The sequence below is a fragment of the Protopterus annectens genome, chromosome 3.part0 (genome assembly GCF_019279795.1).
Source record: "Protopterus annectens isolate FY-2018-M chromosome 3.part0, PAN1.0, whole genome shotgun sequence".
NCBI classification, from domain to species: domain Eukaryota; kingdom Metazoa; phylum Chordata; order Ceratodontiformes; family Protopteridae; genus Protopterus; species Protopterus annectens.
Window position 1 is genome coordinate 1547159312 of NC_056731.1, and position 23528 is coordinate 1547182839.

Below are 23528 nucleotides of genomic sequence, written 5' to 3' on the forward strand. Positions count from 1 at the left end.
ATTCTCTGGCTGCACCTAACTGTGTAGGAGCTATAAGGCAGTGGTGTAAGCAGGAGAAGCAGCTGACATGAAAAGGGGGTGTGTCATGCTTGGTGTAAGAACATTGGAGCTCCATGGCTTCCATTTGAGCTTAGCTAAGCACAGCTAAGCAAGGGTGTGTGTCTGAGGCTGTATTTATTTATTCAATGAAATGGGGAGTATGTTCGCATCCAGGGGAGGGCCATTTCTGCTTAAAAGTGTTTACTTTAGCTAAACAGGTTTGCACGGTGCACACCAGCTATTAAACAAAACAAATAACAAAGCCCCCGGAAATAGCAAAACTGTTTACATTTAGGCAGCGGGATTGTGCGGCGCGCCATGGGCTTTAAAAGAGGTGGAAATGGGAAAAGAAAAAAATAAACAGGAAATAGCAGAATAAAAGCAACCAAGTACAACTAATATAGCTGGTAGATGAAATGTATCATAGTCAGACAATCATACAGGCAGCATCTGCAGCACAACAGTATATACCATGCAAACACCCTTTAGTCTGATTTTTCCAACAAACTCTGCACCATTGGTGTACACACTCGGGGGAATTTTAACAGACGAAATGTTAGGGGCTGCTGTCACTTTGATACATCAGTATGTGCTAGAGGCTGAGGGTGGTGAGGAGGATAATGCTGACAATCGCCCCAGACTGAGGAGAAGAAGAGTGTTCAGACTCAGGGTAATCTACCAGGGGCTACATGATCTAGAGATAGTAGAGTGCTACAGGGTGGACAGGGACATACTTCAGCAACTCATCGAGCTGTGGTGGCCTCACCTCAGACCCAGAGTCAACAGAGGGGAAGCCATCCCAGTGGATATCAAGGTATGTGTAGCCTTAAGAATACTAGCTACAGGTACTTTCTAAAGACCTACTGGAGACATCATGGGGGTTTCACAGGCATCTGCATCCAGGGTACTCCACCAGTTCCTGGATGTCATGCTACCACATGCCGGTTAGCACATTTACTTCCCCAGCACCCGTGAGGAGAGGACCAGCAATATGCACCTCTTCCACCATATAGCAGACTACCCAGAGGGACTGGGTGCCATAGACTGCATGCACATTCACATCAAAACACCACCTGGTGAACAGGGTAGGGTCTATGAGAATACAAGGGCTTTCACTCCATCAACTGCCAAGCTGTGTGCAATGCCCAGGGCATTATCATTAATGTGTGTGCTGGCAGCCCTGGAAGCTATCACAACTCCCACATCTGGCATTTCCCACAGTTTTACCAGTAATTTGCCAGGGGTGACATCCCATATGACCATCTGGTGGGGGATGCTGGCTAAGCACTGAAGCCATGGATGATGACCCCATCAGAAATACACACACACCCACTCAAGAGCACAATAATGAGGCATATGCACAAACCAGGATCATTACAGAGCATGTGTTTCAGATGCTCAAGTCATGGTTCCACTGCCTTGACATATTTAGTGGAGCCCTGCAATACTCTCCAGCCACATGCACACACATGTTCATGGTATGTGCCATTCTACACAATATGATCCTATGGAAACAGCTGCAGCAGGAACAGCACATGGAAGGGCCACACAGCCTCCCACCATTGCCAAGGTCCCCACAGGCACAGAGGGACTCAGAGGAGGAACCACCTAAGCCAGCCCCTGTAAGCAGATGGAGGCGTGCCCAATATGCCCTGGCATTGACAAAGAGGCAATGCATAGCACACACACTGGCACTGTAGGGACCCAGGGAATGACACCTTTCTTGACTTGCAAACCCAATAAAATAGATGCCACACACATTGCACTACCTGTACCTTACCATGTATAGGCAGTGTACTACATGCATCCAACATAGACAGATCTCAAGCACCGTCCTCTCAACTGCTGTAGGCACAAGGTAAGTCAGTCATCTTAACAAGAAATGAATGGAGTAGTATGTTCTGGTAGCATATCTATGGTTTTGCTGCATGCATGCAAGGGAATGGGGTGGCCTACTGGGATAGCAGCAGATGACTGACGGCTATGTGGGACACCAGAAAATATTTGCTCAATACTGGCTTCCCCACACTGTGCAGTAGTACCCAAGGTGACAAATCCCACTGCAGTATATGTGGGAACTAACTAACTGTGGGGGGGGTTATAGTTCACAGGCATGAATGTCAGTGTGGGGGTTCCATACTCACCCCTCAGCATCATCCAGCAAGTCAGCTCTAGAAAAACATAAAGAAATGTTTGACAAAGGACCACAAATGGTGACAATGATGAAATACCCCCTACAGACTTACACAGTCATAGTACAGGTTTTGCAGTTGCAGTAAGGCTCTGAAGGGTAAGAAGATTGAAACTCAAATGTATGCCATTACAAGTTGTCCTGTGGTCTTTAGTGATATGCCTCTAGTCTCAAGGACAGGGCACAATACTATGCTAAATGGAACCAAAATATAAAGCAAATATCAGCATAGTCTGTGCAAATGTGTACAGTTGACAGGTGTGCACCCCCCCATAACCCTATAGAAATACAGTAACATGTATGTTTGCAGGGAAATAGCAGTAGAGCACATATTGCCAGGGCTCTCCCTATCAACATGATAACTTGTTGCATGTACACAATATGTAGGGGTCAATGAGCTATGTATATGTGTTTAATACTGTCAAGATGTGGCCAGCACTTACTCCGGGCTGTTGTACCCTAGTGGCCTAGGTATAGTACTGTGGTTGACAGGGCCATGTTCCAAGAACTGCAGTGCCAACTATTCTGCATGTCGGCTACACCTATGGTAGAAGTTGTACACACTGTCCATGAATCAATATCTGTTAATGCAGGAAAGCTGGACAGGTCATGGACAGGGGCCACAGATATGGACAGTACACAGCTTAGAGTAACCTACACAGTGCCCACCATACCTCTCAACTATACACACCTACTGCAGAATGTCCAGAGGTTTGCATCATATATGTAGTCTGTATATCATGAAATAGTGGTTGTCTGGCAAAGCATTGGCAAATCATGTAAGACTAAGGTCAAAAATAATGTCAGATTATAGTGTCAGACCTCATACCCTATAGAAACCTGCATGCTAATGCAAAACCAGTTATTGAATGACCTTTCTATCTTTGTAAGGCCAATACTTAAAAACGGTCCCTATATTTAAGCCTCTGTCCCAATTACTTATGGCTTTGTCCAGTGTCTGGGTCTCAGAAGTTGAGATGTATGGTGCCTAGTAGGACAGCAGGTAACTGAAGGTCAGAGTACTGACAGTTTATAAAAGGCTGCCACCTTTCTGTGTCAGCACTGACAATATGTCACTGGCCAACAGCCATATCCCTGGAATGACACAGGTTGTCAGGAATGAAGCACAATTATGCCTTGGATATCTGTTCTACTTGTCCCAACATTGCATTTGCCTGCCAACTGTTTGTAAAACAAGAAGGGGTCATGTCAAATCAGCAATGGCAGACAATGGGGAAGCAGACCTCATACCCATAAGAGCAAACAAGCAATTACCAAACCTATCTCCCAACTGTCTATGCTTGGCAGAACATGATTAACACTCTGTCCCCATGTGTGGGCCTTTGTCTGACTGTCATATTTGGGCCTGTCCAGATATCAGTCTGTGATGGCATGACAGGTAGACTGCAGAGGCAAAATCACATGAGAACTCCACAAAGCTACACACCACAGACCATGTAGACTCTATACACCAGGGTCTTGCAAACACTAAGGCCTTACCCCAAACACCTACCCTACACAGATAGGCTAACAGCACTTTCCCTCCACCCCATGCCATACATACTCTGCTGAGGTAACCCCTGTCTGGCATACAAAGCAATCCAGACCCTGCCTTGATGGGACTGTTGCACATCTGGAACTCAAGGCCCACTCCATCAACCTGTGGGTGCAGCATCAACCTGGGCTGTGATATCAGTCATGGCTTGTTGGTGTGAGAGGTATGTGTTCCACACACTACCCCATCTGTGAAATGCACTTCCTGTCAACAGCAAGCCAAGTGCCTAATACCCCTAGTGATGTGCTCTCTGCACAAATGCACGGGAAACACAAAATAAAGTCTGGTGATTCCACCTGTGTTCCTGCTGGACATGGGCTCTGTGTGCTAAGATATCATAACATGGGCTGCACTCTCTTCTGTGGGTGTTATGAGGGTTTCAGGGCCAATACCCTACTAATGTTATAGCAACCTATCATCCTATACATAACTGTCTGTCAGTGCTTCACCACATTACTCTGTACTGCTCTGCCACTGACATACCTGGAAGTCACAGTGCTATGTGGAATATACTACACATATAATGGATATTTCTGCACAGTGGAATGCACTCTGTACCCACACCCATACCTCCCAATCTCTCACAGCAAGACAGCTGGACAAGGTCATTAATAAAACTGGGACAAAAGCCCAATGATAGGCACGTCTTGTAAATATTGCCCTTACATACTGCGAAAGTTGGTAGAATAACAGGTTTTGCATTAGCAGGTATTGTCTGCAGGTTAAGAAATCTGAAACATTCATGTCTGTCATTATTATGTAACGTCGGTCTTCAATTATATGCAACTAATTTGCCATAAAAAACAAGTTTATGTAAACTGGACAAAACTTCTAGATATACATCTGGACAATCTGCCAAAAAATATACAGTTGAGAGGTATGGCCACACCAGGATATGACCTTTCAGGTAAGAAGAATACCACACAAGTAGGAGATCCCCAGCCAGTATATTACCAAGTTACTGGACTGTTTACACAGCTGCATCAGTCAACCGGCTGTAACCACACTTCTCAACTGGCCTTTTTGGACCAGAATGTATATAGTTGGGCTCATAATATTGGTCTATGCATCATACATCTTGTATTCCTATGGTAAAGCACTGTGATGATCTGAGGATGTCTGTCACTAGGTAATGACACAATACATTCCAGTGTCACACCAGATATGTCAGAAAATGTCTGCTAAAACTAATCCAGTACCTCTAGGAAACTCCTGTTTACTTTTGAGAGGTACGGCTGTAGCAGAAAAAACCCTGGACCAGAGTACAACTATCTCTGGAATGGAGTCACACTCTCACTATAGAAGGTCATGCTGGGCATGCTCTTACACTTACAGAAATCACAAGCCATGTGGGAACCCACATCAGACTATATAACTGTATTATGCATATACATCTTTGCATACAGACAGCTATGTACACCTTAATGTCCCTACACACACCCATCAGACAGTATTACCTTCAGCTAGCTGTAGGTGGCCCATATGTGATATATCTGCATCTGTTGCATGTGATACACAGACATATATATATGGGCAACATATAACAATATGTCAGGCATACACACACATAGACATGGGAAAGAGAGACAGACAGTGATAGAAAAAGAGACACAGGGGGACACACAGAGAGTGAGTCATACACAGGGATACCCTGAATGGCATAGAGTGATGCCATGCTGTGGACAGTGGCATACCGGTCGTAAATAGTCGCACATGTCATCATTAATGCAAGCTCCACTGTGTAACAGTACTGAGGTGGGGGTTATAATATCACATCACCTGCCTGTGTGTGTGTGTGTGTGTGTGTGTGTGTGTGTGTGTGTGTGTGTGTGTGTGTGTGTGTGTGTGTGTGTGTCTGTAGGTGTAGTAGGAGACCATTCCAACTCAGTACACTTCCCATTGCCCTACTTCACAAGACCTGCTGCTGACATTCATATTAGAAGTATCACTGGACACCTGTCAGCCCTATAAGTTCTGTAGCACATGCAATAAACGTGTAACACTATAGTACAAACAACTAGATAGGTAGGGGTTCTAATCTCAGTCATGGTAAATGGAAGTGTGTGTGTGTGTGTGTGTGTGTGTGTGTGTGTGTGTGTGTGTGTGTGTGTGTGTGTGTGTGTGTGTGTGTGTGTGTGTGTGTGTGTGTGTGTGTGTGTGTGTGTGTGTGTGTGTGTGTGTTTGTATCAGGACATTATCCATTATCCATGACTGCCAGGTACTGGGTATGTGTGGGCATACTGACTGTGTGTAGGGACATGGTGGGTGAAAGAGGGATACCAATCATTGGCACAGATTCAGGCACCAACAACCCCACCTGTGCCTCACTATGATGACCATCATCATGGGAGTCTACTAAGACACTGACATCAGGTTGTGAGGGAGAGAGACACCAAACCTCATGTTCACCTGTGAGGGGAAAACAGCATATGTAAATTAATATCCTGCAGTATTATGTTTGCTGATACACACACACACACACACACACACACACACACACACACACACACACACACACACACACACACACACACACACACACACACACACACACGCCTGGTACAGTCTGGCACAGCTTTAACACCTATGGGCCCTTCAGGGCAGACCTTACAGTAGTTCTGCCTGCCACACATCACCTATTTCACAGTTACTGTAAGGTCCAAAAGAAAGGGTGACAAATCCTACTGTGTGATAGGCCTAGTAGCAGAATGGTAATTGTGACAGACCAAGGCTATTGGAGTGAGCTATACAGTGTCACCAAGTGCATATGCATGTACTGTAAGAGTTGACTTATTGCTATGCATAACACACACAATGACAAGGTGTAACAATATGTGATGATGACTGATGAAGGAACAAGACTTTACACTATCACTGCAGTACCTACACAATTCTGATTCACAGGGATTCATTTCAGACAACAGTTGCAGGATAGTGTGCAATACATACAGGAAACATGTAAAGTACTAGGTGCATAGCCTCATAAGATGATACCAGGCTATTTGCCCTGATGCCCTCATAAGCCTGGCCCAGACTTTTGCCCATGTCCCTTCAAAGCCAGCACCTGTTTCCCCTGTCCAGCTGGGACACATGCAGGATCCCAGGGGTGTCTCATCTGTTTCCCATGCAGTCATTCTGCTTCTTCTTCAAGAGGGCTACACACATACTCTGCTAGACATAGGGAGGGAGTGTATTTTACAGACAGTGTATTGTGTGAGTAACTACACTATCCTACCAACAAGTACTATACATGTCGCAGACCAGGTGAGGGCCTTGCATGTGTGTTGTGTTATTGGGGTTTGTCTTACAGATATGCAGAAACACATTCAAGGCTGGTTTGGAAATGGCTTTGTATGCCAGATACAGGTAACCTATGATCAGTCTGTATGAGACTGAGTACAGGGACAGGGCTTTCAGCCTATCTGTATAGGATGGGTGTTGCAGACCCCGGATTTGCCTGACCAGGAACCTCTGTGGTCAATGCAACTGCTGCAGTCGCTTAGTAAGGTACATGCAAAAGGGGCCATTGTACTTGGTAATGCATCTGATAATGGTGGAGTACAAGGATGTTTTGGCCTCCTGGTTCCTGGATGACATACCCATATTTGAGAGGTGGACTATGTAGACAGCCTTCCATACAAAGGTATCCACATGGTTGGAAACTGTCAGGTTGCTACCAATGTTGGTGCACAAGTCACCTCACACCTGATTGCATGCTGAGTACATTATTACTGTCAAAATTAGTGTGGATGACACCTGCCACAGCAGGGAGAATGATGCATCTCCTGGCATTCAGTTTGTGGCAATGCTTCTTGCACCAGTCATTAATTTGGGCGAGGGCCTCTTGGAGGATGCTCACATCAGTAGGGGAATGTAAGACAGTAGCCAGCTTACAAGCATCTGTAAACCTGGTCAGCCACAGACTACTGCTTTTCTCTTGTACCTCAGATACATATATCTCAAACAGTAGAGGCCCCCAGACTGATCCTTGGGGTACACTGCTCTAGAAGACTCTTTGACTAGAATTGGGTTCCACTACTTTGACTGAGTACTATTATTGAGCTAGTTAGCTACCATCTGGTAACATACAGGTTGATGACTAGATGTGTAGGCATATGTATCTTGCTGCCTGGGGATTATTGAGACAGAATTGGGCTAGGAGAAGGTAGGCATTGTTCACCATCTTCTCCTTGTCCTTGTGTTTGTTTACCACTTCAGAGAAGTCAACCAGATTTAACAGGCCTGATCTCACTTTGACAATACCTCCCTGTGTGGGCTCAGGCATTTTGAGGTTACTGATTTCCCTGTTCATAATATCCTTGATATTGCCTTCCATGCCCTTACAGAGCAGGCTAGTTAGGCTGATGTGCATATGATTGGCTGGGTCAATGGATTGCTCCACCTTTGTGTATAGGGATGACAGTGGCTGTCCTCTGTGCAGATGGGATGACACCGGTGCTCAGGCTTGGGTTGACTACAGTGTGTAATGGAGTTGAGAGCTCATGCCTGAGGTCATATATGATGCAGCCAGGAATGGTATCAGGCCTATGGAGACTTCTGTTTGCTGCCTTTGTGAGGACATTACGGACCTTCTTCCTGATGATGAGGGGGGGTGGGCAGGTCCTGTGCATGCACATGTGTACCAATGTGTACCAATGGGGGGGTAGGGAGGTGAGATTTACACTTCACCTGTCTGCAGCAGGTTGCCTATATCTATGTCGTATGTGACCGTGGTGTTACTGACCACCACTACAGAGCAGATGTGGGTGTTGCCTCTAGGATTGCAGGCATATGTGTGGAAGGCCTAGTGATTGGCCTTGGTGGATGTGTCCGATTTGCACTCAAAGATAGCCTTAGGGTAATTGACCTGTGACCTTATTTGTTTGTTCAGACCAAGGTGGCATTGCTTCCAGTAAGGCACCTGTTCCTTCTTGGCCCTCTCCAGCAATTATTTCCACCTATTATAATATTTATCTATTGCTGCTGTCTACCACGGATGTTTACCCTACCTTGAGGGAGATGATGTTGTCCTGTCAGGTATTGCTGAGTCCATACAGCTATGTAGGTGCTCACATAGTATTATGGTGTGGCCTTGGACACTACTACTAGTTCCAACTAGCACTAGGATCCGCCACATAACGCAAGCACTCAGGTCACTCCAAAGCAAATACAAATATGACTCAGTCATTGTACATGCTGGCGTGAATGACCTGAGATGTACCTCCCTCGACTACATGAAAAGAGACATAGAGGAGCTCTCTGATCATGTAGCCCAGGCCAGTATGACCCTGACCTTGAGCAGCATCTTACCCTCACCTAGAATGATGCCACAGTATAAAGACAAAATGATTGATTTTAACAATTGGCTAAAATTGTGGTGTCATTCAAAGGGGATCCAGTGTCTGTCAGCCTGGGATGACATGCTCGACAAGCCACGTTGCTTCGCTAGGGATGGCTTACACCTGTCACCCCTTGGCTTTCGGATATTGGCAAAGGCTCTTGCCACCCCCATAGTGCCTTTTTTAGGCAAGGCTCAAAAGTCAAACCCACCTCCATAGAGAGCACAAGGAACAAGAAACTAAGGGTAATGCTTCTAAACACCAGAAGTCTTAACCTCAAGATGCATGCACCCGAAGCTCTCCTCAGTATGGAGAACATCGATATCTGTGCAGTGACAGAAACCTGGTTCAAGGCTCCAGAGAGCACCCCAGCACTACCAGGTTATACCTCATATCATGCTTTTCGGCCCAAAAACCCAGACTGAACCACAAAAGGAGGGGGAGTTTCCATATTTATCAAGGATATCCACACCTCCAGGTTAGTGGCATTGCACGAAGTATCAGAGACCATCCATGTGCAACTGACAGTGGGCAAGACTGCTTTTCAGTTTATAGCATCCTACAGACCACCCTCTCAAAGTCAGGAATCCCACTCAGCTTTCCTGAAAACATTGGAGAACATGAAGATCTCTCCGAACACCATTATATTGGGTGACTTCAACTACCCAAACATAGACTGGGAGCATTACTCAAGCCCCAGCACCTTAAACTGAAATGCTATGGAACAACTAGTCACCACTCCCACAAGAGGGGAAAACATACTAGACCTGATCATTACCAACATGGGGGCTCTATGCTCCATACCAGAAGTATATCCCTCATTGGTAAGATCAGACCATAAATTAATTTCACTGGATATCCACATCCTGACCCCACCCCCAGCCCGGAAAACCACAGTGAAAAACTTCTCAAAAGTGAACTTCACACTTCTCAAAACCAAAGTGGAATCCTTCAAGGCCTCAGGGCCAGTGGAAACTACGGCCCAAACTGCAGAATCCTATATAAATGCATTCTACGGACATCTCCAGGAATGCATGGATCATGCTATCCCAAACAAAATCAAGACCCAATCATCCAAAGGCAGGCGTCCAGTCTGGTGGACCCCAGTCATAAATAAACTGTACAACAGAAGGAGGAAGTTACTACATGATAGAGCAAAATCCCTAAAAGGGAAGGCATCTCTGATCAGTACTAGCAAAAAATTACGATCCCTCATAAAATCCTCCAAGGCCAGCTTCGAGAGAAAAATTGCACAAGACACTAAAGACAATCATAAGACTTTTTTCAGTTATGTTAGGAACTTGGGATGCAACTCCCAGACTTGTTCTGAGTTAATTCTAAGCGACAAAAAATACAATGAACCCACAGACATCGCCAATATCCTGGCAGACAGGTTCAGTGCAAACTTCTCCACCCCCTCCCCCCAAAAGAGCAAGTATCTATCCTGGCAGAGTGCAGCCTCCCAAACATCTCTGATGCTCAGGTGAAGGCCGCCCTTTCCAAAGCAAAAAACACTGCTTCCATGGGACCAGATGGCGTCCCAGGTTGCGTCCTACATGAACTCCAAGAAGAACTAATCTCTCAAGTAAAACTGCTGTACAATCTCAGCCTCACTACAGGATATGTACCCAAAGAATGGGGTACAGCAACAGTGGTCCCACTCCACAAAGGTGGCACTTCTGTGGACCCTGGAAACTATCGCCCCATAAGCCTGACTAGCCTAGTCTGCAAGGCTATGGGGAGGATCATCATGGAACTCATAAACAAAGACATTGGGGACCTACAGACACTAGATCCTACCCAATTTGGCTTCATCGAAGGCAGATCCTGCCTTCTGAACCTGGTCGACTTCTTCAAAACAGTCACCAAGGCCATAGATGAAGGGAAGGTAGTCCACACAGCCTATCTGGACCTCGCAAAGGCATTTGACACAATACCCCACTCGGGCATCATAGATAAGCTATCCAGACTAAATATAAACCCCTATGTCACAAGATGGGTCGCAAACTGGCTCAAAGACAGAACCCACAGAGTCAGAGTTGCTGGATCCATGTCAGACTCGAAACCGGTCACAAGTGGCGTCCCACAATGTTCTGTCCTGGGACCTCTCTTGTTCGGTATTTACTTTTCTGAGGTACAGGCCAATGTGGGAGGACTATGGCTCACCAAGTTCGCAGATGACTGCAAACTGGGTGCCATAATCAACTCTCCAGCTGACACAAACATCCTTCAAAAAGGTCTTGCAGAGACGGATAACTGGTGCCAGAGCCATGGTTTAAAGCTAAATGCCAAAAAGTGTATAGTCATACCCTTTGCCAAAAATAATGTGCCCACAAATTACCACATAGGTGGTAACCCATTAAGTACAGAGAAAGTAATTAGGGATCTGGGGACCCAAGTTGATAGCAATCTCTCCTTTGACAACCACATAGCCAAAGTGGTTAGAAAGACCTTCTACATAGCCCACCTCATCATGAAAGGATTCACATCTAGATCAAGAGAGGTAATCATGCCCCTTTATTCATCCCTCATCAGACCCATCATAGAATACAATGCCCCTTTGGGATGTACCTTACCCGACACCTGCAGCAATTAGAAAGACCCCAAAAGTACCTCGCCAGGAGGATCAAGGGACTCAAATAGACACCATATGCTGCTCGGTTAAAAAAACTCCAGCTCTACTCAGTTGCATACTGCCTACTTCGAGGTGATCTATGCCTGACATATAAAGCTATGTCCAACCCAGAATTAATGGACATGCTCCACCTCAGTAAATCTAAATCCCTTAGAGCCACGTGCTCGAGGGACTTGAACCTCAGCACAGAAATAAATAGAACATGCTGGAGGGACAGATTCATAACCCAGAGGCTCCCTTCACTCTGGAATAAAATTCCAATTCATGTTAGGCAGAGCACCTCACTGACTCTCTTCAAGAAGAATCTTGATGAGTGGATGGGGGATCGTAGGTTTGTCCTGGGGATTACTTCTGTGTCACTATTAGACAGAGGCACAGTAAACTAAACTTTAAAAAGGACACAGTATACTCAAATCAAGGGGTGGCGTAAGCCAAACACAATCGGGCTAGGCTTATAAATGCCCCAAGGCAGATAGCCTAGTATGAACCTATGAACCTATGAACTGATGGGACATTGTCTGTAAAGTTACTTCTATCTGCTATTAGTAGATTTATCATCATTTGTGTATATTTTTTTTGTTTGACCCTAACAAGGGGGAGGTGGGCAGGGGAGTGTGACGTGAACAGTGATGGCAATGTTGTCAGATCTTACCAAGGAGGATGACATTGTAGGAGTGCTACAGTGACTACTCATGTTGATTAGGAGCAGGTACAAGATATTTCTACCTGTTGTGGGAGTGTTGACTGGCTGATCCACTGCATTGCAATTGACAAAGCCAAGGAATCTCTTTGCATTCATGTTCAGGTAGCATGCACACTATGGTTGGGTAGTCAAAGTCACCCAAGAGCTGGGTAGATGATTGAATCCTGACAGATTACAGCAAGTCCCAATAGGTGTGGTGGGTGTCCAGAGTCATGGCTGGAGGCCTGTAGCTAGCTATGATTTGAGTGGGTGTTTTGTTAAGTGTTAATTGCACCTGGGATGTCTCCCATGCATCATATTGTTTGGCCAGCCTGGAGGTATGTATGTGCATGATAATGTTTAACACTCCATCTCCTGTGGCTTTGCAGCCCTCTACTTGGGGTTTAAACGTATGGTGGTATATGTAACTGGGCACGGTTAGTGTGCTCTTTGCAGCTGCAAAGCAGGTGCCAGTGACTACACAAATGTCGGCATCCTGCAGGACAAGATATGCTTGCATTGACATGGGTTTCATGCTAAGACACCGAACTCCTGTTAGAGCAAGACATCTGCACAAAGACACACATCACTGGTGGGCAAAGGCTGGAACATAGTGACATTTTATGAATCTAGCCAAAACACACTTAGTTGCCAGCAAAGACGGTTTTGCATTCATAGGTCTACTCCACAGGATATGACATCTCACAATCAAATGTATGCTACTATGTTATGACTTCAGTCTTTAATGGGTTGCCAGTGATGTGCCAGACAATACACAACTGTATGAGGCATTGAATACAAATATGACGCAGACATGTGGTCAATCTGCAAACCTCTGGACAGTTGTAAGGTATGGGCTCAGTATATAACATACAGTTCAACACACACTTCTGCGCCTGTTGTTTACTATGCACATACTCTATATAAGTCTTTTACATTTGTAAGACAGGCATATGTATTATAGTAGCATTCACAGGTGACATATGAATATTTACAACATCCCACATAGTTTGCCTAGCAGTGTCATAGTCAGTATTGGGCAACAGACACTCCAGTAGTAGTCATACATTAGCTGACCTTTGGAAAATGAACGATAACAAACTGAAGAAAATATCCAGGAGTAGCCACCAAACCACGATGCAGAAGCCAAAAAGATATTTTATTAAAGACAAATCAAATAAACTGTGAAGCGCTTTTCGTTTGCTCTATGTCAAACTTCTTCAGACAAACAGCAGCAGTGATGTCATTTCCTTATATAATTTCAAATTGTCAGCTGATAAACAATCTGGTGATGTCATTTCCTTTTCACGTATTGGTTATCAGTAATTACTGGTTTGGTGGCTACTCCTGGATATTAGCTGACCTTTGCTGGGGTGACTCAGAGGCCAGAGATTAGATCCATGTCACTGCAGGCAGGGCAAGCAGGAATGGCCATAGGTGCCGGACAGCAGCATGTGAGTCAAACAGGTCTTGTTGCAACCTAGTGTTTAACTTCGTATTTCACATTATTGCAACCCCCTTCTTCATTCCATTACAATTGTACGTGATTGACATACCTGTTATAGTGCTGGAGAGTTTCCTCAGAATAATGCAAGTGGGCAGGTTAGTGTAGTTGCAGTCTGTCTTTGTGTAGATGGGTTCAGACCTGTGTTGCATAGGAATTAGTTTGCCATTTGTAGGTAGTATTCATGAGCATGTGATGGCCTGTGTGCCAATTGGTGTCTCCCACTTGCTACTTGCATGCAGAGCAGCTGTGTTGTCTTTCAAATAGTCAATGCCATAGCAACACAGAGCTATAATTAAGTCCTTCATGTGGTCCTTGCTCCCTTTCCTTGCCTGTGTGGAGGACATTATGGAGGTGTCGTGGCTACAGCTTCACAGAATGTAGGTGGAAATATCTGTCAGGACAAGACATGTGGAGACATCCCAACAACATGGGGGACAAAGCTCCAGAATTGGATCCAGATTACAAGTAAGTATTGCTGTTATACACATAGAGGATTGCTAGATTAACAGGGTTTGTCTGGACATGCATTTTCTGTGTGACATGACATCTGAAAGTGATATGTCTCTGACATACCTCTCAACTGTCCAGATCGACTGCCCAGAGGTTTGCCTGTTATGTTTTGTCTGTTCCTCAGACAATTTCTGTTTTTGAGAAATCAGTAGGATAATGTGAGGATTGTAGTCCATAAATGTTGACATCCATTAGGGTTTCAGACATCATATCCTTCAGGGATGTTATGTTACAACAAACCCTGTAACACTAGAAACTGTTTCAGTTTGTAACACCATTATGTGAGATATGTCCCTCTTTTCAGCCACCTGCCCCCCAAGTATCTCATGCTTTGTCCAGATGTCTTGCATTAAGAGGTTCCTGGTATATCATTATTTAATGACAACACTCTTGTTATCATCCCAGTGACTTAGCAGACTCCTGGAAGTGGTATGTGGCAGTAGCCATAAATATTGTCCCACACACTGGACATTCTGTGGAAATCTGTACAGTTGAGAGTTATGTATGTCTGGCCATTGTTAACAGACTACCAAGACTGTGTAGCAATGTTGTGTGTAAATGTTTGTTGGGCTGAGTAGGAAGAGTAGCAGATGTGAGTGTCACAGATCCTTTTCTATCTGACTGTGAGTGTTGTTAGAGTTGCTGGTGGTCAATCAGGTGTATATGTTTGCAGGGACAGACTGAGAAATGACATGTAATGCATCAGGATTACCAGTAGACTGTGAGTTGGGGCAGTATATGTGTAGTGTGTGACTGGCAATCAGGATATGTTTGCTCAAACAGTCATTTTATTCTAGAGTTCATTTGGGGTACTGGTATATTGCTGTGACTGTGGTGAAAATGGTTGTGGGTGGACAATTTCTCACCAATGTTTGTTTTTCCCCTATAGTTCCATCCCTGTAGTGCATTATATATTTGAAAATACATGGGTAATTCCCCAGAGCTAATTTGGGGTAGTGTCATTTTGGTCTTATTGTGGTTCAGAAGGTGCTGGGTGAAATGGTGGCAGCTCTCAGTGTTTTGTCTCTTCTGTTACATGACTTAAATCATACCTCTCCACTATCCAGATGCGTGGCTCATATGTTTGCTCTGTTCCCAATAACAGTTGTCAGTTTCTGACAAATCACTGAGCTGATGTGACCATTGACATCAGTAAATTATGACAATCATTTGTGTTTTGGACCTGGAATCTATCAGAAAAAATATGTTAAATCAAACCATGCTACTCTAGCAGACTTCTATGCATATAACAGCCATATTTCAAAAATGTCACTATTGTATGCCCTTTAACCCCCCCCCACTTTGTCAGGCTTTTTGCAGGTATATATATATATATATATATATATATATATATATATATATATATATATATATATATATATATATATTTATATATACATATATATGTATATCAGAGTACTACAGATATGTATATTTCCCTTATGTTAAAAGACTGTAGTGCATGATATGTTTGTAAAAGCATTAAGAATTCCTACGGCTCAGATGTTGTAAAGGTACGTTGCTGTGATTGTAGTGCATAAGGTCCTGGATTCAAGGTTTGGAAGTGAAGATTTTCTTTCATTAATGTTAAATGACCAGACTACATGATATTTTTCTAAAAGCATTACAAATTCCTACAGTTCAGATGGTGTAGTGGTACATTGCTGTGATTGTAGTGACAGTGCCCTGGGTTCGAGTCTTGGCAGGGCTGACTATTTTGTTGGTGGGCAGAACAAGGGATGATGGAGACAGAGTGATTCAGGCAGTTTTAAGCAGTTTTAAGTGGGTTTGCACAGTTTTAGGTGGAGCTAAGAGATGCTAACAGACACTTAAGTCCTCTTAGCTTCACTTAGCACCACTTAATACTGTGCTAATTTTAATTAAAAAAAAGAAAAAGGGTGATAGGAAAGTGGTGAAATGTGAGAAAGCAGACGGTAAAACATTAGGAAACTCAGCTAGGGATGTGCAGGATAGGTGTAGGAAAGGACCATAGCTCTACATTTCTTCCGCAGCAACAGCTATGAATAATGTATAGAATTTGGAATTTACAGTCTCACAACCCACAGGGAGGGGTATTGGTGACAGACATTTGTAGAATGATTTGTGGGTAGATTGATTAATTTCACTGTACATGAGGGTGAAATGTAGAGCTATGTATGGGGCAATGATTTTTTTTTTTGTGGGACAGATGCCTTTTTTTTTTAAGGTGAGAGTGGGATGTTGGGGAAGGGCTGTAAATATGTTTGGGGAGGTAGGTTGGGTAGGATAGGCAGCATTTGCAGACAGACAAGACACATAAGACAGCAGACAGAGGTGGTTTATGACACATGAAGGGAGTAAACACCTTGGACGGGGAGGGTGGTTGGGAATCAGAGGCCCATGATCCCCCAAATGGATATAGTGGGACTGAAGTGCACACCCATGGCAGTCACCACTGCACCTTCACAGCCCTGAAGGTGGCTGTGCTGGGGGCTGATCAACAGGGGCAGCCTGCCCCTCCAGGTGCACCAGGCAGCCCTTCATCTGACACAGCTATCCACCCAACTCAGAATGAATGATGCAGCATACCATACCCTGAAACATTCTGCAGGTGACGGGATCCTCACTGTACCCGTGCCTTTGGGGAGGACGGGCCCTGTCCCCTGAGGTGGTTCCACCTGAAGGTGGTGCAGGACTAGCAGAGGAGGGTGTTCCAGGTTGGGTCCCAGACATGCTGGGGCCTAGTGCCATGGCCAGATGGAGCAGGACAGGTAGATCTGCCAGGATCTGCTTACTAAACATGCTATGTTTTCCCAGATATATTGGTTAGCCATAAACAACACATTTCAAAATTACTTATAACAGCATGCATGGGTATTCCAATTTACCCAAACCAACCAATTTGAAACAGGTGCATAGCAAATGGAACACATGCATAAATGGAACAACAGTAAGCATTTTAACAGCATGAAAGCTATATTGATGGCAACAGGCCACCAATAATGGTATTTGAAAAAGGTATGTTAATATGCAACCAATGAAATATATGAACAATAATAGAACACATATCCCAACAATAGGTTTTGAAAAGTACATATAGCTGTAGTATATGAATAATAATTAGTGATGCTGATGACAGGTGAGGGGAGAGAAAAATGTCCATTGACAACTGTATTGGCTTGTATTTTTCACAACAGTACTACTCAGTACTCTACAGGTCTGCCCTCACTTTACATCTACCTATGCCCCATAGATTCTGAGGCACAAACATACCTGTTAGACTGTCAACCTCTAATGGTATGGGGCAGACTGGGTGAATTGTGGCTACTTTACTGGAGGGGACATGTACATGTCAGTGTTACATACTTGACAAAGAAGGGGCACTCTGCAATGATGTTGTGTGTGCCTCCTACTACCATAGTTCACATGGATTCCTATCTATGTCCAAGGTCATTGGCAGCAGTGACCATTAGCCATAACAGCATGACACTTGAGATACGTGTATTGGAAAGAGGGCATGCTGTATGTACCTATCCTGCTGTCATTTGCAGGCATGGGGAAGGACAGTTGTACATTGTGTATTGCTATACCTTTCAAACAGCTACTACACACATTTCATTACCTATAAGACCTGTGGAGAAAATATCTGTTACCACTATCTGACTGTTCCTACAAATATTCAATATTTCTTGAGTGTATATATGCACATATCTCAGTACCACTCCCTGGATTTGAACCATGTATAGGTGTACTAAAATGAGGGCGGCCACGGTGATGCAGTGGTTAGCATTGTCACCTCACAGCAAGAGGTTCTCCAGTTCGATCCTCAGCTGGGGTGCCTTCTGTGCGGAGTCTGCATGTCCTCCCTGTGGTCGTTTGGGTTTCCTCCGGGTACTCCGGTTTCCTCCCACATCCCAAAGACATACTGTAGGTGGATTGGACACTCCAAATTGGCCCTAGGTGTGAGTGTGTGTGCCTTCTGTGGAAGTTTGGGTGCCGGGCTGACAACTCGACACCGTAAAACTCCACTGCCAATCATGAGCGGACAGGTGATCCGCTGTGTTGACCCCTAACCGGGAAAAGCCAGAAGAAGAAGATAGGTGTACTAAAATGAACTACAAGGCTATTTTTCATCACACTGAGCTGCTGGGGACCTTCTGTTTTTTTTTATTTGTCTGTTTTCTGACTAATACTCTGTGGGTTAGACAGTCTGCCCTTGTAATCCTGAGATCCATGGATGACAGATAGTGTTCTGTGTAACAATCCTTTGAAATTATACGATCTGGAAAACAAAGGTTAACACAAGGCACTGCAGCAGAGGATACACCATAATACATCTGAAATTAGTATTCAGGTTTCGGATCTTATTGCATAACATGTGTCATAGTTCATGTATATCCTGATTTACAGCTCCACAATCTACTTTATTGCATACTAGCTAGTTCTCAGAACAACCTCTGTTAATTCATGCTGTCAAAGCCATATTTTCTGTGCAGAACCTGTACACATTGTATTTCTACAACATACCAGAATAAACACAACAGTTAGTTGCTTAGGTTTTTTATTGCACTTATATGACATAGTGCTCTACTACTGCATATGCTGTAGATGACTATTAGTCTGGCAAACGTTTCTTTAATCATTAGACACAGAACGCAGTAAACAATTTATTCCATCTTATTTATTTCACTATATACTGCAAGGTAGATCTGTACTCACCAGCCTGTCGGTGCAGGCTTATCTGTCTGTCTACATGGGCCTCAGCATTGCTAGCCCTCTCCACTGCAGCTGTAAGGAATGAAAACAAACAGTATGCATACCTGTCTATCACATAAGCTAGAATTTGGTACAGCTATATCTGGGATACTTACAAACGACTGGAGCATGGTTGTCCCTATCATCTTGGATCCATTAAGCCAAGAGCACCCCCATCCTCTGCTTTAGGTCTGCATAGTGATGCTGTACCTGCTCACCAGTTGGGGGGATGCCAGTGGCACCAGTGAGATCATGTGCCAGATGGTCCCAGGCATCTGATTTATACTGTGAGCCCTGGTACTGGCCCTGCAGCAGTCTGTCATCATGGTTTGCTAAAAGGAGCCCAGCCATCACTCTGCACCCCAAAATGCCCCAGCACAGCACCTGAAAGCATGAGCCCTCACCAACAGCTGAAATAGTTCCTACTCAGAGCAAGCTACAGTAGATTCTGGCTGTATTCCTACCTGCACCATTTAAATAAGGCTATATTCCTGCCAATTGCCTTCATTAGACCATTTTGAAAATGCTGAGCTCAACTTAGCAGTGCACAAACCCGCTAAGCAGATTTGAGCAGTGCTTACATGGGTAATTTCTGAGCACGCTTAACAGTGCACAAATCTGCTTAGCTGAGCTGACTGCTGCTTAGCATTTATGTCTAAGCAATGCTTAAATCAGCTAGGCATAGCTGAGCACTACTAATCATTGCTCACTTATTATTTTTAGAAAATATCAGAATAATGAAATAATTAATCATTACTGACATATTAGTAAGTGTATATGATTTACTTTACATGACATCCCTTTATGTGCTTTCATCATGTTACCGTGGGGTGTGACTATACTGTACGGGACACTTGTGTATACATAGGTTCATAGGTTCATAGTTTCAAACTAGGCTATCTGCCCTAGGGCATTTATAAGCCTAGCCAGAGTGTGTTTGGCTTTCGCCACCCATTTTAAATTAATTTTGCTGTGCCCTTTTTCGAGGTTAGTATACTGTGTCTAACAGTGACACAGAAGTGATACCCGGAGTAAACCTACGATCTCCCATCCACTCATCAAGATTCCTCTTGAAGAGAGTCAATGAGGGACTCTGCCTAACCTGGACTGGGATTTTATTCGAGAGTGATGGGAGCCTCTGGGTTATGAATCTGTCCCTCCAGCATGTCCTATTTATTTCAGTGCTGAGGTTCAAGTCTTTCGAGCGTGTAGCTCGATGGGATTTGGATTTTCTGAGGTGCAGCATGTCCATTAATTCTGGGTTGGCACATGGCTTTATACATCAGGCACAGATCGCCTCTGAGCAGGCGGTATGCCACTGAGTAGAGCTGGAGATTCTTTAACCGGGCAGCATATGGCATCTGTTTGAGCCCTTTGATCCTCTTGGTGAGGTACTTTTGGGGTCTTTCCAGTTGCTGCAGGTGTCTGGTAAGGTACATCCCAAAAGGGGCATTGTACTCAATTATGGGCCTGATGAGGGATGAGTAAAGAGGCAAGATGACCTCCCCTGATCTAGATGTGAATCCTTTCATTATTAGGTGGGCTATATAAAATGTTTTTCTAACCACTTTGGCCACATGGGTGATTTCACATGTTATATGCACTCACACTTCCATTTTAGACTAGCTATACCACCCTGGTCGACAAATATCAATTACTACATAATTTAAAAATAATAATTTTATCACTGCTTTTCCATGTAAAAATAAAGTGCCTGTCTTGGTACTTGAGCCATAAAAACTTGCATTACAAAGTCGGGACTCTAGCCACTACACTACCTCAGCATTAGGAGTTTAGTTGTATATTTTTATTTATCTCCTATGGGATGTTTGAGCAATGCTAAGTAGAGGGCCATAACATGCACACTCACTCAGAAATGCTTAAACATACATTAGAATGGAAAAAAAAATAAGCCTACTTTATTTACATGTATCTGTACTCCTTGTCAGTCACAGTAAGGAGAATTGTAAGGGGGACACATAGGGGCAGATTTTAAATATTGCTCTTACAAACTTAGAATGTTGTCAGAATAATAGATTTTGTATTAGCATGACATTAACATGTGACTGTGCTTTTCTCGCAAACCATTGGCAAATCACTTGGGGTTTAATCAGAACATAATGACAGACATTTGTGTTTCAGACTTCATACCCTTCAAGAAATCTGTGCTAATGCAAAACCTGTTATTCTATCAACTTTCCAGTTTTGTAAGAGCAATATTTAAAAAGTGTCCCTATTTTTGGGCCTTTGCCCCCCACCCACATTATTTATGGCTTTGTACAGCTTTCTTGCTCTAAGAAGTTGAGAGGTATGTGAGTCAGGCATCTGGGCATTCTGCAGATACCTGTACAGTTGTGGGGTATGGCCATACGGCTCTTTCACAATGCAGGGTGTGTGTGACAGTACCTGGCACACAAACCCTGCATTGCGTCCTATTGGGATAGGTGCTTTCAGTGTCCATAGACACTGAAAGTACTTGCAAAGTGTGATAATGCAGGGTGTGTATGACCGTTCCTGTCATATACCCCCTGTATTGCTTCCTATCTGGACTTCCTTCTTTCAGTGTCTGCGGACAATGAAAATGCTTTGAAAGTGCCATATGGCACAGTGACAATGCATGGGGTGTGTGACAGAATCTGTCACACACCCCCTGCATTGATTTTTTGCTCCCCTATCTATTTCAGCATCTGCAGACAATGTTTTACTAACTGTAGTAGATTTCGGTGTCCGCAGACACTGAAATGCATTTAAAAAGTGCCATACAGCACTTTCTAAGTGCAGGGGGTGTGTTATATGCACATGTACTGCTTAAACAAGCCCCCTGCACTCAGTAGTGTTTGTGTCCATTTAGCCTTAGAAGTAGCGTGCCTTTATGTATATTTAAGGTGCGCTGCTGTTAAAGCTAAGGGTAAATGGACACGGTTCACTCCGTGCAGGAATAGCAGTATTCCTGCATGGAGTTTATTGAATCCTGAGGTATGTCTTGATGTAGTTTGTTGAGAAATCTATAGGGGTGAGTATATGAACTGAGGTACTAGCCTACAATATAAAGTTTGCCTTGTTTCACTTTTTGTTAGACTCACAAGCTAAAAAAGAAAGTTGATGCAGTTTATCTTTTTTTTATTTTGTGCAGAGCTTATCAAGCTCATTCATCTCCTTTTGGCAACATTGCAAATACACACCAAGAGCCCACATAACTCTTTGCTACCTTACAACCTTAATGTCAGTACAGATAAATGAATCAGTGAATAAATACTGATACAGGAAGTACTAAAAATGTGTACAAAATGTATGACTTCATGAATAACATACATATAGACATAGCTATGTGTAATGTATAGTTCCTTACCCATGTACAATTATTATGATCCTACGACAAACATTATGGTGAGCTATTTTTGAAACTGTTTCTCACAATATCATTAATCAATGAGTTGACAGAAATAAGGATAACAAAAAGACAGCCATGAAGACAGAGAGACAAATGTACTGATTAATGAGTCCAGCCTTACCAAAAATGGATACTACTTCATACTTACAGTCACTGTATCTCCATCTTACCTTGAATCTCAGGGTATACCATCATAAGTAGTAATGCCCACTCTAGGGTATTTGCAGTAGTATCACTTCCAGCCAAAAAGAGTTCAGTCAGTACAAAAACCATGCTTTCATCATCAAATGGGAAATCATTTTGTTTCTGTAATAATCAAACAAAAAAAACTATGTTACTTCCATCTGAAATGAAGGAAATACTTAAAATGGTAATATCAGTGTTCCCTACAAAGATCATAGTGTTAATTACATTCTCTTTGGTTTTGGTATATTACTATATGACAAGCCACATACTAGATAGGCATGTGATAATAATCCATTCATGTATCTTTATTATACAATATTTTCTGGAAGTTTTTACAGAGAATTATTGCTATGAGTTATGAATGTGGTGCTTACTCTCATCCAGAGTGTGGTTTACTCATCATCCATTTGCCCACTGTTTACCTCTGAGAAGGCGATGAGTCAGATCACCTGAGAAACTGGGATGGGTTGCGAATGGTCTCCTAGAATACATGCCTAATAGCTACCCATACACCTGAAACCTCATTAGTATTCAACATGTGCATTCTGACTGGACAGAGAAATTATCATGCCTGTTATAAATCTAGCTGGCTAAGAATCAGTTGTTATCGAAAACAAAGCTATAGCTACCCGCTGACAATTTCCACCATCCCTAAAGTCAGACACCTGAAAAAAAAAGAAAAAAAATCGAGACAGAATCAAACCTTCTGAACAGTGTATTGTTCATCAGTTTTTTATTGCTCATTCACCAAGCCACTAA

The 23528-nt window shown here is 43.6% G+C and overlaps 1 protein-coding gene across 1 annotated transcript in view; it reads right to left on the reverse strand.

The window, feature by feature from the left end:
- The window catches only part of LOC122796843 (cytochrome P450 2U1-like), a 248785-nt gene extending 225900 nt beyond the window's left edge, over positions 1–22885 (reverse strand). The window contains exon 1 of the mRNA XM_044065586.1: positions 22754–22885. Coding sequence (XP_043921521.1) covers positions 22754–22856 — 103 coding nt within the window. The 5' untranslated portion in view covers positions 22857–22885. The remainder of the gene's footprint in view (positions 1–22753) is intronic.
- Between the last annotated feature and the right edge of the window lie 643 nt (positions 22886–23528).